The sequence below is a fragment of the Triticum aestivum genome, chromosome 3B, assembly GCF_018294505.1.
Source record: "Triticum aestivum cultivar Chinese Spring chromosome 3B, IWGSC CS RefSeq v2.1, whole genome shotgun sequence".
Lineage (NCBI taxonomy): Eukaryota > Viridiplantae > Streptophyta > Magnoliopsida > Poales > Poaceae > Triticum > Triticum aestivum.
Window position 1 is genome coordinate 743,567,011 of NC_057801.1, and position 16,045 is coordinate 743,583,055.

Genomic DNA, 16,045 nt, shown 5'->3' on the forward strand with positions numbered 1-16,045 from the left:
TATGAGCAAATCAAATACTGCTTACTTCTTTCTGTCTGTTGTCTGCTGAAGTAGCTAATAGACCGCTTTAGAATGTTGTGAGCTTGGTTATTTTACATTGTTTGCTAATATCAAGCAAAGAATGAATGCTGGAGTGTGTTACTGTGCTTCATTACAATCCCTAGAAAACTTTAGAAAGGGTGTTTCTGTCCACCCACAAAAATCAAAAGATAAATCTATGATTGCGCGGCAGGCCTGATAATCCACACCAGACCAATCAGAAAAGAGGACAATCTGTGACTTGTTGATTAATTAACAAACCCGGTGTTGTTGTCCACTACCAGCCGGCTGGAGGCCCCAACTCGTTTGGCTCCGTCTACGCGGTGCCAGGAGATTAGCACATGGATGCATCCGCCGGCAGTACCAACTGCACATCAAAGAACAACGGATTAGTACGTTGACAGGGATAGAAAGAAAAATATGAAACTCGGACACACGGAATTTGCAGTTATCAACAAACACTAATTTGAATACCTTCTAAATCTCACATAGTGCAGGGCTGCTCTGAATATCATTGTGTTCCGTAAATAATGTTCCTTTCCTAGTCTACTACCGGGTGCACAATCCATCGACCACCATGATCCTCTGTCACATTAAAGCTGTCCTACATCATCAGATTAGAGTCTTTGCTCTTGTTGATAAATTGCGTAACACTCTGAAACACAACGATATTTTTTTACTCGTCAGATTCAGATTGGAGTCTGTTTTTTTACTCTGAAACACAAAAAGAACATTGTCCCATTGTCAACGGAGTAAAGAAAGAATAGATTATCTTCATGCCCCCGTATTTATGAAAAATATTTATTCAACAAAAACATGTCTACCTGCCCACTTCATTGCAAACCAACTCACGTGTGCAGCAACATTATTTATTAATAATGTAAAATATGTCTGCTACTCAACAAAGTTTAGAACCAAATGGACAACTATGAAGAAGCATAAATATTTTGTAATCCTTTTTAGCTTCCCTTACATGTTGTAGGCAGCATACGATACTTATCTGAAATACCTAAAGGCACAAGAAAAGCTAGTGTAGAATGAAGAAACTTTAATCTAACCTCGCTCAATCTGGTGTATTTCCTTGAGCACCCATGCGAGTGTCTTAGCTCTTCTTCATACGCATGGGGCACGAGCATGTTCTCCAGGGAGGACAGTAGCTCTCACCCACGACCTCCTCGATGTCGTTGGCGAAGTAGCAGAGGGTGACGGTGTGGAATTGCTTGGTCGCTTGTGTGGGTGACCTCAAGGCGTTGCTGGTGGGAGGTCACAGACAAGCGCGTGCTGTCGGTGAAGATGGATCTAGAGAACAAGAATTCAACCTACAATTAAAAACTGCACATACATACTATGTATGCCCTCCATATGTCTCAATTCAGATTACACATGTCTTACCTGCATCTCAATACTCCACATAATGTTGGTCACTCAGATTGTCCTCCTCGTCTTCTACAATTTTGCTGTTCGTGTACGCTACCCTAACCCCTGGTCAAAAAGCAATTATCGATTAGTGCAAAGGGATAACATAGAGAGGGCAGAAAAATGACCGGTGCAACTCCCAGCCACATCTCTCACAAATTCATCTCCATTGCCGACCAAATACGAGTGCAAAATCGCCTGCTCCCTAGCCTCTCAACCATGTCAGGTGTAAATAGAACAGCCGCCAGTCGTCGCCTCCGCCCATCGACCACACATCATGCAGAGAACAAGACGTACAATGCTGAGAGAACAACACGTACAATATTGAGAGAACTATGGCATGATTCGGAGAAAAACCGTCACGTTCCTCGTGCACCGTCAGCACACACCAAGCATGATTCAAAAGTGGTGGATCCAAAATTTGCAAACTTACTGGGAGAAGTGCTAATGAAAGGTACCAGGCAGGTTAGCTAGGGCGAGTCTTCTGGAGGGGATACGTCCCATTCAGGCTGACCCCCCTTTGCTTTGGTCTACTGTTGTTAATTCTCTGCTGAATAAATACCAACGTCGGCAATGGATGTACAAATTTTGTGGAGTCACCATGGCGATGCAAGATCTGAAGAAAATATAGTGGGGTCTGACCTTGCTGCTGCTGACTAACGTAGATTGAGAAGGCAATGGCTGCGGGCTTCGAGTACGACGTCAGGGAGGATGATGCCTAGGTCGTTGAATGTATCCCCAACCATGGATCTCCTCTTCCTCCTTTTGATCGCCTCCCGATCTCACAAGCACCCTTGCCCGGGATACACGGACGTCGTACACGCGGGAAGATGGATAGAGCCACACACCCCTACCTTGACCAATCACTGATGTGGAGGGGGTCAACGATGGCCGGATCTGGAACGTCGGCGGGTGGTGAGGCCACGGCCGTCGTGGCGCCGATTGATATCCATGGCAAGGCGTCTTCGCAAGGGAGGCGGTGGCGTGTGGAGAAGGATCGGCAAGGCTCCTGAAGGGGATCGTCTTCGGATCCTCGACATGATGGGCAGCAGGTCCTCAACGGGATCGACGGTGCTCCTGAAGTGGATCGTGGGCGGCGGCTTCGATGTGCGAGGGCGGCGGCGAAGGGATGGAGCGGCGGCGGCTTTGATGTGCGAGGTCGGCGGCGAAGGGATGGAGCGGCGGCGGCGAAGGGATGGAGCGGCGGTGGCGAAGGATGGAGGGCGGCGGCGCACGATTTGCTGAGCGAGTCGTGCGTGCGAGTGGTTCTCGCTCGAGGGCAGGCGGCCTTGCTCGTACGTGCGTGCGATTGTTTTGGTTTTTTTTTCGCTGGTTAATTTTCGCCGGTTTGTGCTCGGTGGTTTATTTTCGATCGTCTCAGGTAATTACGACGGGAGGTTGTGCGGGTGCGGGACTCCATCTTAGGGTTTTTTTTGGTTTTCCGCGGTTGGGAGGGAGGTGGGAAGTAGTACCAAAGAAGTACCAAAATAGACCGGGTTAGGTGGGACGAAAATAAAACCCGGAACGCGACCTACCAACTGAGACATTAGGAGTAGAGATACGGTCCGGCTGTGACTACATCGTCGTCCAGTTCCACCTGTCTCTCTCCACTACGTGCTACGACTAGATTTACAATTTCATCACACCTCCACAAAACCAACGTGCTACGTGCGGTAATGGATCTACTGGCCAATTTTGGTGGTGTTGATCACGCGGTGGACTACATTTATTCATCACGCTTTCCTCTAACGAAGAACAACTAGAGTAAGTTCGTCGTATAATTCCACTGCCCTCTACATCAATTGTTTCGGTTCGATTATTATTGCAAAATCATTTGTTTTTCGATTGCGCTACTTAATTACTATATGATTTATGAAATAGGCTATAACAAAGGTTTGTATAATTTTTCCGTTACTATATAAAGTATTAAATATCATAATTAATTACAACGGAATAATGTTTTATAATCATGGCGAATGATTTAGCTAAAAATCATGCACTACAAAAGATAGTTTAACTGCTTACAAACAGTTTGCAATACTATTCAATTTAGCCCAAAAATTAGAAGGCCGCTTAATGACTATAAAAGTTTGCACAAATAATGTATATTTTGCCAAAACAGTTTGAAAGCCTATTCTTTTTAGCCCAAATCAGTCTTTAGCTCAAATCAGTTTAGCACGGGCAATTTTTTTTTAGTATTATCGTTATATGTATGGAGATGCTTTAGTATGAAATCAATGTGAATCGTGAAGTTCTATGCTATTGCATTATATTAAAATACAGTACATATTACAATTTATTTTTGGTCATATTTTGTGAGATATGCAGTTGTGAAAATATCCATATATTACACACCGAGATAGTTGACCCCTTTGATTTATTTTTTAAATTAAAGCCAAGTTGGTTCTGAACCTTGTTATGCATTTTTACAGCACAATATGGATAAAGAGTTCTCGTTCATTCCCTATCGAGATTAGCCTACGGATTATCCGAGACACCATCAGAGAAGATGGAGTTGTCCATCCTTTATGCTTCAATCTTACAGTTCGTAAGATTAGCAGTGACGCATCAGAGAGGAGCGCAGGCACCAACTCTATTGGAAGGACACACTATTTTAATCTGCAATTTCATAAGCAAGCATGGGCACTAAGGCAGACCTGGTTAACCCAAGAATAGGGCACCCAGACTCTTATTGAGACCGTCGTGCTAGAGCCTTTTCCTAAATACTACGTGTTCCACGCCCCTACAATTGTAAGTGTTCTCGTTCATACAAATTAGTTTGGTTACTAGCTACATCATTTATTTATGTCTACCAAATGCAGTACCTTCTCCCACTGGCACCCGTGGATTCATCCTACGGGCTATTTGCAGTGAAAATGGATATGGACAGGACTGTCATTATTGACTATTCAAACCAGGCATTATTTGATTTTGAGGAGGAGTTTCATGACATAGAACTTCAGAGAGAAGCTCTATTAGTTAAGCAAGAATTCAATGTTATTCTCCAACAAGGGGCCCCTGATAGGAACAACCAGATTTTGGAATGGCCTGAACAAGTTAACATTCATGTCTCACATCGGCGGTAATATTTTAAATTGTCATGAACTTTTGTTATTTTACTGATATTAGCTATTAATACGTGATGTTTTTCCAACAGCATGGACTCTGGATTTAAAGTTTTACAGGAGATGGCCAACCTGTACGGAACTATGGGGTATGACATCACTACTAGAAATCCCCATATTTCCGATGGTGAAATCTAATAGCCGACGGACTGTCGGGTATTACAGTAATAGCTGACGGTAGTTATAATGGCCGATGGTTACTGTCAACTCACGAGTATTACCACTAATACCCGACGGTATACTAGAATGCCTGACGGTGAAAATTCACCCCTCGGATATCCAACTTAATGCCCGACGGTTCATCGTAAAACCCGACGGTTTTTCCTACACCCACAGGGATTACATGTAATGCCCGACGGGTTTCCCTACACCCACGGGGATTACATGTAATGCCCGACGGGTTTCCCTACACCCACGGGGATTACATGTAATGCCCGACGGGTTTCCCTACACCCACGGGGATTACATGTAATGCCCGACTGTTAATTGTAATGCCCGACGGTTTTTGGTACACCCTCGGGGATTACATGTAATGCCCGACGGTTTCTGCCACACCCACGGGGATTACATGTAATGCCCGACGGTGAAATTTAATAGCCGAAGGTGAAAACAAAACTCTGACCTATGAGAGGACATGGCTGGTGGTAGATATGTGCCTCTTGGTTATTTGAGAAAATACCCGATGGTGTATAGTGATAACCGGCGTTTGACTTTCCCTCTCCATGATATGTTTCAATGGACAACATATGTAGAACGGCCGATATTATATTCCAGATAATTCAGAAGATTCCAAGAACTAACATCTAGGATACCCGAGTGCATTATGTTCTTTTTCACAATTAATATATAGGATGCTTAAAAATTGGTACAAGATAATACAAATATGATGTTTAAAAAAATTGCACTTACAAAAGTACTAGTTTGCTAATTTCTTGGTCATGTACTTCTGTAACTTGCCTTGAACGTATCTTTGGTTTTTCTAATAAATGCAACTTTGTCTAGAAGGACCCCGACCTTCATGTATATTATTAATTAACTGTAAATGTGTCGTGAAGTATTATTAACATCTTGAATTATAACGAGGATGAGTGTTGTATTTTAAAATTAAGAAAGTGAAATGCTATGCATACGATCCTATACATACATATGATCCTTTTTGTCCGAAGCAGTGTGACCATTCTTTTTCCTCCCAACCAAGAAAGTAAAAGGGAGGCATCACCCTTTCTACAAAGAGTCTGCCACATGGAGCGAGGCATTACCGTTTCAAAGTGCTGCCGTCCCCTGCATCGGTGAGGCTATGTTCGTACAATATGAACCCTTTCGTATTTTTCATCACCATTTTAGGTCCTTAGTAAACACGTATGGCTGGTCATGAAGTACTAGTACTATCGTGACATACAAGCCCGAGTTCTGTATTTCAAAACTAAAAAAAGATTCATTATATATATACATATGATTCTTTACGTACAATCCTTATCAGACACCACAAACACAACAAATCAACCATTAAGCGGTGGTCATTCTTTTTTCCTCGGGAATAAAAAGGGCGATCTCGCCAGCGTCTCTCCGAAGGAGAGTTCCTTTGATCGTCGCCGTCCTACGGCGGCTCCCCTCCTCCGACGACCTCGATCGTTGGTGCTAGGGGGGGTTGCCGGATCCATGTGTGTGTGTGTGTGTGGATAGTTTTAGGCTAAAGCAGCTTTGTTTTTAGGTTGCTCATCGTCTTCAGATCCTTCCCCGACAAGTCGATCGGCCCTATGGTTGGGGGTGGTTTCGAAAACCAGCCTTTTCAAGCAAGGATTGTGTGGCGGCGGCATCCTCGTGGTGGACATGTGTCCTCGGGCCGGCGTCTGCCCCAACATCGGTGCGGAGCTTGGGAGGTACGTAGTTCAGGAGCGGATGTAGATTGTGGACGACATCTGGAAGACGGAATATGTGATGGGTTCGTGGTTGATGGATGGAAAGTGTGGTTTCCTCCTTCGACGTCTTAGTTGTGGTGGGGTGCCAGACCTTGAGTTCGATAGGGTGTCCGGGGGTGTTGCTCAGATCTGATTCCTTCAACGACAATGACTTCAGTTTTGGTGAGCCACCTTGGAGGCCCACAAAGCTGCATATCAGCGATGGAGCCGCGTCGAGTTTGGGTGAGGAGGTCATCCGTCGTTCTTCTTTTCGGTGGCTGTTGTGGTCGTGCTGGGGCAGGTGACGGAGCGTTGGTGTCTAGCTCAGAGATGTTTTGCTATCTTTTCAGTTTTGTCATGCCGGTCCTTACGTGGCTTGTATTTTAATCTTTATGATATGAATGAGACACGTATTACCATGCAAAAGAAAAAAACCGATGCGCGTTGGAACCAAATACAACACACCAATGGATCATCCAAGGTATTATGGCCATTTTTCGCAAAAATAACGTATTATGATCATACCAAGAATCCTGTATGTGCCATGTCAAAAAAAGGGATCGTGTATGTGCAAAACGAACTGTGAGAAATCTAAGAATAAAAATAGGATTTAAAAAACAAATGGCCCAAAAAATAAAAGTTAAAAGTTATTGTACTCCTATATGATTTCATACGTACTAATAATTAATTAATAACGCGTGTGCAAAAAATTAAGTGCACCGCATGGTTCGAACCCAAGACCAAACAAGCTAGCCTAGCGTGCTATACCAGGTGGAGAACAGACAAGTTGTGACATATACCTCCTCAGATGTTATCTATACTAGACATTCTCAAAGCGCCGTTAACCAGCCCCGCCGCTTATATCCCCTCAGTCCTGCGGCTCACATTCACCTCTCTCTCAACGCCGGTCGCCGCCTAGATGTGTCACCTGACTTGCCACCGTCCTCCACTCTCGTCTCAGATTTGACCCCAAAGTCAAGCTGTAGGCAGCAACAGCAGGTTCCCGTGTCGCCATGAGCTAGATGGGGAAGCGGGGGTTGGGTGGGGAGAGCCCGCAGTGGCAGAAAAGACGAACGAGGGCTGGCGGCCCCGGAGCTACCTCCACTACCTCGCCGCCGCGTCCGGTCCGACCCTGCCTCCTGCAAGCACGGCGACTTCCTTGACACCGTCTGGGCGGGCCATGAGCTAACCACGCCCAATCTCTTCAGGTCAGCACAGTACAGTAGGCAATTTGGGATTTTTTTAATTGAAATTGAGGAAATTTTGACACAATTGAGTGTGGAGACTGAGTTGTTTGGTTAATTAGTTAATCAGCACGTACACCAGAGACAATTTGTTGCAACATTGACACGATTATGTGATGTAGAGATAATGAGATATGCTCATGTTTTACTGCTACTCGAACCCTGATATGTACCGTGGTTTTCATGGGATAATATAATTGAGTCCGTTTAATCCGTTGAGTAGGCCTCGTGGTTATCTATTTTTTTCATGTTTCTCACATAGTGGTTGGTGCCCACCTCGCAGCCGTGGACTCCTATTACCGAATTATTTGATGATCTGGCGCTGATTTCTTGGCGCGGCCAGCAAAAAATTCTCCCACGCCGGCGCACCACGCACCAAATCAGGTCCTGAACTAACCGCCATAGTCTCCAAATCTCGTATCGTATAACTTCAGCCATACACGCACTGTTATACGATACGATGTATACTTTCAAGCCAGCAATCGAATGGTCATAAGGCACGTACCTTCAATTGTCACCAATCTTCAAGTTCACACAGGATCCACATTTCTTTGTCATGCTCAAGATGTTTCTGATAAAGCATTGATTATCTTGTATGTGTTCTTGAATATAGTAGCCAAAATTAGTCCCCACCAAAGTGTTTTCTTATTGACTACATAAAGTACAAGTCTGTCCCAGGATGTTCCGACAATTATTATTCGTTACCAACATTTTTCAATTTTAGTTGGTGAGGAAGAAAATTATTATTAAGTTACCCTAAGGGAGTCACATCTTCTTCTAATATAATATAATTCAAAATATGATGTATTCTATGTATGAACTTTATCTAAACATGGGTAAGTAAAATTAAATTAAAAGAGGCACTAACGAATGATCCATAGGATGAAAAAAAGCAATATGCATCTCAATTGGTGTTATATAAAAAAGAGTAATCTCAAGATTTGTTAGCTGATTTACATCGAATTTTGTATTCCTCATATTTTTCTGGCACAAGTAAGATTATTATTACGTACTTTGTAAACTCTTTATTGATGGAAAAACATATCAATATGTTTATTAGTTGTGTATATCTTGAAAATATTATGCAGAGATTTTATAGTCAGAAAGAAGCAAATTGGCATTGAATTAATGATAAGTAATTTAATTTTTTTGGTAAGTTAATATCTCTGACATCTTTTCTAAATTATTAATAGGTGTGTATTTGATATGAAAAGGAAACAGATCCTTGCCATACAGAAATATTAACGGCATGACTGGATCAAGGCATGATCTGATACCCAGATGTCCTCTGCATGGCATACTATATATATGTTAACATTAAAACACTATGCCATCCCTCCTCTCCCTCCTTACTGTCCCTTCGCCTAGACCAGGAGGATGATTTCCGAGGACTACGTTGTGTAGGCAAGAACCATCAAGAATTGGAGTTCCTCTCGGTATGTCAATTTCTGGATCTTTCTCTTATATAATAGCGTGTTATTTATTAGATTAATAGTTTTTATATGTTTAGTTATACCATCAAATCCCAGATAAAGAACATCATTGCAGATTATGCAAGCTTATATAAATATCATACCCAATTAAATTGTTTGTAGTGGGCTGGAACTACTTATAAATTGTTTATACACATACTTTAGCCTATGAGTCTATTATTTAGATTACAATTGTGCCACACACCTAGCTTTTGTACCGATGAACAATTCTCACTGCCTAATTTTGCAATGCAAATTAAAATTCATAATCTTAAATACTTTATATGTTGGAATACGGTTCAATAATTTAGTGAACAGTCCTAAGTTTAACAACAAGCTAAGTAAGCATAACAATTTACCAGAGATTCCTTTCCATTTTATGACCTCATTGTTTTATCCATGCCTTAGTCCATCTTACTGATTTCATGAAGTAGCTGTCAGCCATAATATGTAGGCCTTCGGAATATCTGTCACGAGAAATGCAAAACTGTTATGGTATGTACATGTCTTCACTAGGCACTTGCATGTATGTAAATAGCTACAGGTAATAGATGAAAACACCTGTTAAGTTTTCCTATTGGAAAATATAAAATATTTAAAAAATGTTCAAAGAGAGACAATTGTTTGAATTTTTACAATCAAAAACGAATTTTATTTGTAACAGAGTCATATTCCGAAGAGATGTTTCATGCTGATTCACATGGGTCATAGGGAAGAACAAATATTGATGATGATAGTATTACCAGGTCGTACTTAATACGCATATCAATTGCTAGCAAACTAAATTTTCACAATCATGTGAAAAAAGTAGGCAATGTAAACTTTCAGTAAGAGATACAATAGTGTGGAATCAGCAAAGTTTATGTAACCATTCAAAATGTCAATTAGAAAGTATATTTATTTTATTTATCCATGGTAATCATCAAATGTAAATTTAATATTTTTTTTGTTGGTAAAAGGTTAAATGGTTTTAAATTACAAGAAGATCAACAGATTATTTCGTGCACTCAACTTCTCCAATATTGGTCCATTATCTTTCTTCCCTTTGCTCTGTTTAGTCCCTTCATGAAAACCACAGTTAGTAGGAAAAAAATAATTAGTAAACAGAAAAAGCTTATCTCGAGAGATAATTTATGCATGTCAAAATGCAGTACTTTAAGAAAAACTTGCAATTGATATAATAGACTGAGTTATGTACAATAGCAACACCAATTTTTTTTAACTGACCAAAACTGGGTGATTGTCTCTCAATGCAATATTTAAGAGTGTTCTTTTAATTACAAAGCAGAACTACCATCACATGTAAACCCTAAACCCTCGCGCAAAAATCATCATGATTCATAGTTAAGTTCAGTATTGTTCAGACTACCACAGATCTTCCAAACAAAACAACAAAAGATTCAACTGGTCAATTTTTTTAGTGAGCAAGGCATAGTTTGGCAGTATAATTTTAGTAAGAACTGAACTACTGTGAAACCACTATTTTTTGATTTGTGGGCAACAAATACTCTGGATGCTAAAAACATACATTTTCTGAGTACTGTCAAGTCCACCGAAATGTTTTGCTGGTATTGTTTTCCTACAGTTTTTTTCAGCTAACTACTTCATGGCCAAATAAATTAGCATCTGCTAACTTAGCTTTGCCTAAGCAACATGTTGGAAGGATTAATCAGTGTGTGCTAACGGATTCCGACTTAGTCAAAAAAACCAAAATACTTCACTCCCAAACGCACCCTAACTGGACTTCAACACACATAGCAGTAAATGTACTCCATCATCGTTACACCCTCACATAGCATAGACAAATAATGAAATGGTTATTGATAGTTAACCAGACACGCGACTGTATGAAATCAATGTGAACCGGTCATTTAAGTCGATATTTCGTTCTCACGTACCTTCTCCCATGCCTTTTAACATATTGGTGCTGTAGGAGTTGTAATTGTCGTCCCCCGGCTCCATCTCTCTGCTCTCAGTGCTCGTTCTCAACACCGCATGACACACATCTCGGCTCACACACAGAAATTTTTTGATTAGTTTTATTGATAGGCAGATGATCAATAGATATTTAAATTGTGAGATTTTAAAATAGCATTGTTATACATAGATTTCTCGAATTTAAACGGTCAACATGGCTATTGTAGATACGGAGGAAGCTAGCATATGTACGATTGGGGCACAACAAATAAGCTTGATTAACAAATTTAATTAAATCATTTAAAACACATATTTTCTTTTTGTGTTTTTTGGAAATGTAATTTTTGGATATGAAATTTTACCATTATACATATACAACCAGATTGTACAACCAAATAGTATGCATGTATTTTTTGGAAACAGTTTAACTTGAATAGCAAAGTAATTAAAGCAAATTATATTTTTCAAAAGGGCGCAAAATCTGACTTATGCAAACTGCCAACATTAACAGAAATGTAACACAATAAGAAAGAAACAATTATGTATCATGCTCATATTATTGTTGCATGAGGTTGACACATCTTGAAACAAAAATATAATAATCATGTATCATGACCACAAATATAAATTATATCCTCTTCTTGCCTCACAGAATAAGACTAGACTGAGAACCTAACTACTGAACCATTTAACCAAACGTTGAAGAAAGAAGTTTGCTAATTTTGTTAATTACAAGTCAGATCAAAATATAATGTTTAATCCAACTGAAAAATCTTGTGGAAGATCTGACCAAGTATTTTGTAGACAACTGCATGTACAAATACTATATCACATAATAATAGGTAGCTTTGACTACTTTTACAAATACTGAATTATGATAGGGTGAACATGATGCAGACGTACCATATAATATTCAAACAATAAGCAGATATGTCTGCATGAGATATTTGATGTATGGAGCATGAGATATTTGATGCATGGGGGGTGGGGTGGTTAAGGAGGAGCTTACTCATGATGAGCAGCCAGTCATGCAAGTAATAACTGGATTTGTGGCCGTCGTCCGTGCATTGCCGAGACAGAGCTTGGGGTAGGCTGTCTCCATCACAAATCTCCATCAACATGGGGTGGGCGGTTGCAAAGAAATCATGAAATCCACGTGGTCGATAGACGGTGGAGGCTACGGCGTTAAAACATGATTGCGGCGTCAAATGGAAAGGGTCGGGCACCCGCCTAACTTACTTGAGCACGTGCTTGGTTCAGTTCATGGCGACGGCAAGGCGGAGCGGACAGGAGATGAGAGATATGTGGCGTCGGATGACGATGGAACAAGGGGACTGGCGCTCGCTCTGCTCGCTACAGATAGCAGTAATCCAGTCCATCATCATTACACACACACACAAAAATGGTGTAAACCGAAATGGCCATGGGGGGAGCTGCTTACCGAGGAGATGGTCACGTTGACCTTGCTTGTCAACTCCATCAATGCCGGATCCGCGCTACTCTCCTGGCGCATCAGGTCGTCCGTCGAGGAGGAATAACACCCATCGCCCGCTAGATCTATGGTGCGACCGTTGTCGCATGGATTCGAGCGATTCAGTGAGAGCCGAAGTCATCGGTTTTGCCGCCGTGGGAGCGAGAGAAGATAGTACACTGGGTTAGGGGAAGGAGAGTGGAGAGGATGCCACCGCCGTCGGGTCAAGGGCGGCGGGAGTGGAGTGAGGTAGGGGAAGGAGAGTGGTTAGGTGTTTGTGTGACAGATCCGCCGGCGGTCGGAGTTGTGCGGCAGCCGGCTGGCCGATGCAAACGGCGTTGCTGTGGGGGAGGGGAGAAGTCGAGGAAAGTAGTTGCAATCAATCTCAACGCGCATGGGACAGATCCGACGGGACGGCGGCGGCGCATGGGACAGATCAATTGCTCGGCGGGCTTAGTCTCCCGGCTGGCCGTCGGAGTTGCGCAGCGGCTAGCGGTCGGAGTTGCGCAGCTGGTGGATGTAGTCGACATTGTTGCGGGGGGTGGGAGGAGTCGAGGCTTGGGATGTGGTGGGGGAGGGGAGAAGTGGAAAGGAAAGTAGGTGTGGAAGTGAGTTGGTGGAGGGGATAACTGAGTGTGGCTAGGGTTGCAATGCGGCGGGGGAGGACAGACGGCTAGGGTTTTGCCTGTCTTGTGGGTTGTCAGGTCGGGCTGTGATCCAGCTTGGGCCTGGCTGGGCCGATGAGGCCAGCACGTGTGCCTGGCCGTGTGATCCTGGCCGGCCGTTACGTGTCTGGCCGACCCATTTTACATGGTAACAATTGTTCCCTCAAAAATAATGTCATACAAAAGGTAATTTCTTTTATAGGAATTTTTTAGGGTGGCCCATTTTACCATTTATATTGTAATCCTATTTACCATTTGCCTGTTTTTTTTGCCGTGGTGGATATCTAATTTATGCTTACGTGCAAATTGTGCTCGACATTAGAAATGCTATCCTGACATTTGTACTACTTTATTAAAAGAAATCTTATATATTAAATGTATAGGAAACTCATATAAAAAAATCAAATATATATACGTTATTAAATATGATTAATAAAAATAATTCTGAATACTAATTGTATGAAAATAAAAGAGATAGGAAAAAACTATAATACTTTGTTGTTGAAGTTTTGTTTGCAAGTTTCTGTAATTCTTTTGGCTAATTTTTCATGTCCTATATAAGTAATTAGTTTGGCGTGTTTAAGCCTGCCCCGGCCGTGCCGTTCCGGACCGGCCCATTTGTCCAGTTGTAATTGTTATTAAGAGTTTACATATATATTTATAGTTTACCCAATTCCCCAAAAAAAGGATGGGATATATACATTAAACATGGTTGATAAAAATATAAAATTCCGTGCTTTGTTATTTCTGGTTTGTTTGCATTTTTGGATAAAAATGTTAAACCGAGGGTATCAACAAAAAATCAGATTAAAAACAAATATACTTTGTTATTTCTGGTTTGTTTGCATTTTTTAATTATTGTTGGACAATTTTGCATAGCCTATAAAAATAATTTAAAAACATTTAAGCAATTTCAGATGAATACTTACGTTTCCATGAACATTATAGAGAAAATAGTCGTGTTACTAAATTGATTTTAGTAGAACATTTTCATAGTATAATGAAAAAAATATTTTATTACATTGAAAATAGTTGTGTTAGTAAAATGATTTAAGCATCTAGATATTGTAATATAATTAAATGTATTTTTTTTATTTCGGATAAATTAGTTGTGTTATCACATTTAGTTATTTATATTTCAGTATATATATAAAGCGATGGGTTCAAACATACTCACTGATGTAACGATGACAGACCGTACTGAATCACCACGAGAAGAGGTGCATATGACTAACCTTCCTATACATTTATATTATAGATGATATTACGAAAGGTCTATTTTTTAATTTATTTGTTCTTTCATAAATTAGGAGACATGTATATGAACTTTGGAGATGCACAGAAAAAATCCGTTGATGGCTCAGTCAGGACGTCGTTGAAAGGGGACCAAAATTCATCTACATTTTTACAAAATAATAATGTGAAGCGGTGATATATCATAACAAACCAAAAAAGGATGCCAATCTAAATATTATCCAATAAGGTATTTTTTAAAAAATTATCATCAATATTTTCTTTGTGAGATTGCCTATTGTAGTCGGCTAAATTTGCTCATTTTGGAAAACTAAGTAGACTCACATTTGTATTATGTCTACAGACTATGTTTGTACCCCTAGAGATATTAGAGTCATCGAATTAATAAAGTCTGCCCCAAGAATACCCAGTTCGTGGACATTGGAGATGCCTTGTTAGCAACCGACGATTTGAAATGCCTTATAAAAAATGATATGTTCTTACATGACGGTGTAAGACCAATTGCACAAAGTTTGTAATCAATAATATGAACATTATATAATATCATAAAATATAAATATATTCTAAATGTTGTTTACAGGTGATAAATGCTTACATATATTGTATGCTTGCTCACGACCATCTACAAGACAGAGCGGGTGAAAAGGTACACATTATTAGCACGTTTGTATCTGGTCAGATAAAAGAAGAAGGTGAAAGAGACATCGACCCATCAAAATATCGTCGCATCGTGCGTCATGTTAATACTTATCTACAGCAAGATATGGTTAGTTTTTGTCTTGTTATCCATGCATATAATTATGGATTGTTTGTATTTAGTTCATATGTCTAATGATTTATTAATAATTATATCTAATTGTGACTGTGATTTGTATGATATTTACACCAGTTATTCATTCCGATTAACATGCCGGGCTACCATTGGTATCTAGCAGTCGCTAATGCCAAAAAACGAGAGATCCAAGTATTAGACTCACTTGGTGAGAATGTCAAACGCAATGACCTTGCTACTACGGTAACTATCTATTTTTTTACTCATCTTAACATTTGTTTTGTTTGACTTCATCCCTAACATTTCTCATATGATAGTTACGGGGGCTCGAGAAATGGCTGAAACTTGCATAGCAGAGTCGGGAGTTTATCAGAGGTGATAAGTGGCCCGATCTCAATGTTACAAAATGGACGGTTGAAGAGCAAGTTTAGGAGGCAATACGAACCGATGGGTAAGCAATTGTTAAAATGGTTTGTTTATTTGATTCATCTGTGTGATATTCTAAAGCATTATTTTATAATATTATAGTGTATCATGTGGATTGTTTATACTAAATTATATGGGATATTGGACATCACATGGACTGTCAGACCAATTCACCCAGGTATTTCATTTTTATACATTATCTTGTTATTTTATCTAAAAATATTATATAATTTTTGTATACAATTTTTGTAGGAGGATATGAAACAATTTCGTCAAAAATTAGCAGTCATTTTGCTCGATTCAGAGCTTAATAAGCTAAAAGTGTTGGAAATATGCCCTAGAGGAA

The 16,045-nt window shown here is 40.4% G+C and overlaps 1 protein-coding gene and 1 long non-coding RNA gene across 9 annotated transcripts; one reads left to right on the top strand and one right to left on the bottom strand.

Moving 5' to 3' along the window:
- Positions 1 to 2: 2 nt before the first annotated feature.
- LOC123072130 (uncharacterized) lies at positions 3 to 11,734 on the bottom strand. 8 transcript variants are annotated; one of them, XR_006434847.1, is made up of 7 exons: positions 11,093 to 11,734; positions 10,207 to 10,255; positions 9,554 to 9,661; positions 1,432 to 1,521; positions 1,098 to 1,338; positions 514 to 694; positions 3 to 406 (listed from the first exon to the last, which is right to left on the bottom strand). It is a non-coding gene; the product is annotated as an uncharacterized lncRNA (long non-coding RNA). The 8 variants fall into 8 exon arrangements; XR_006434848.1 differs by lacking the exons at positions 9,554 to 9,661; positions 10,207 to 10,255; positions 11,093 to 11,734 and adding exons at positions 1,612 to 1,756; positions 1,914 to 2,002; positions 2,098 to 2,914; XR_006434844.1 differs by lacking the exons at positions 9,554 to 9,661; positions 10,207 to 10,255; positions 11,093 to 11,734 and adding exons at positions 1,612 to 2,002; positions 2,098 to 2,916.
- Positions 8,920 to 15,675, top strand: LOC123072129 (uncharacterized). The gene is made up of 4 exons (XM_044495685.1): positions 8,920 to 9,158; positions 15,082 to 15,267; positions 15,391 to 15,516; positions 15,591 to 15,675. Exons 1-4 carry the CDS (start codon positions 9,015 to 9,017, stop codon positions 15,624 to 15,626), a joined length of 492 nt encoding a protein of 163 aa, XP_044351620.1. The 5' UTR covers positions 8,920 to 9,014; the 3' UTR covers positions 15,627 to 15,675.
- The last annotated feature ends 370 nt before the right edge of the window (positions 15,676 to 16,045 follow it).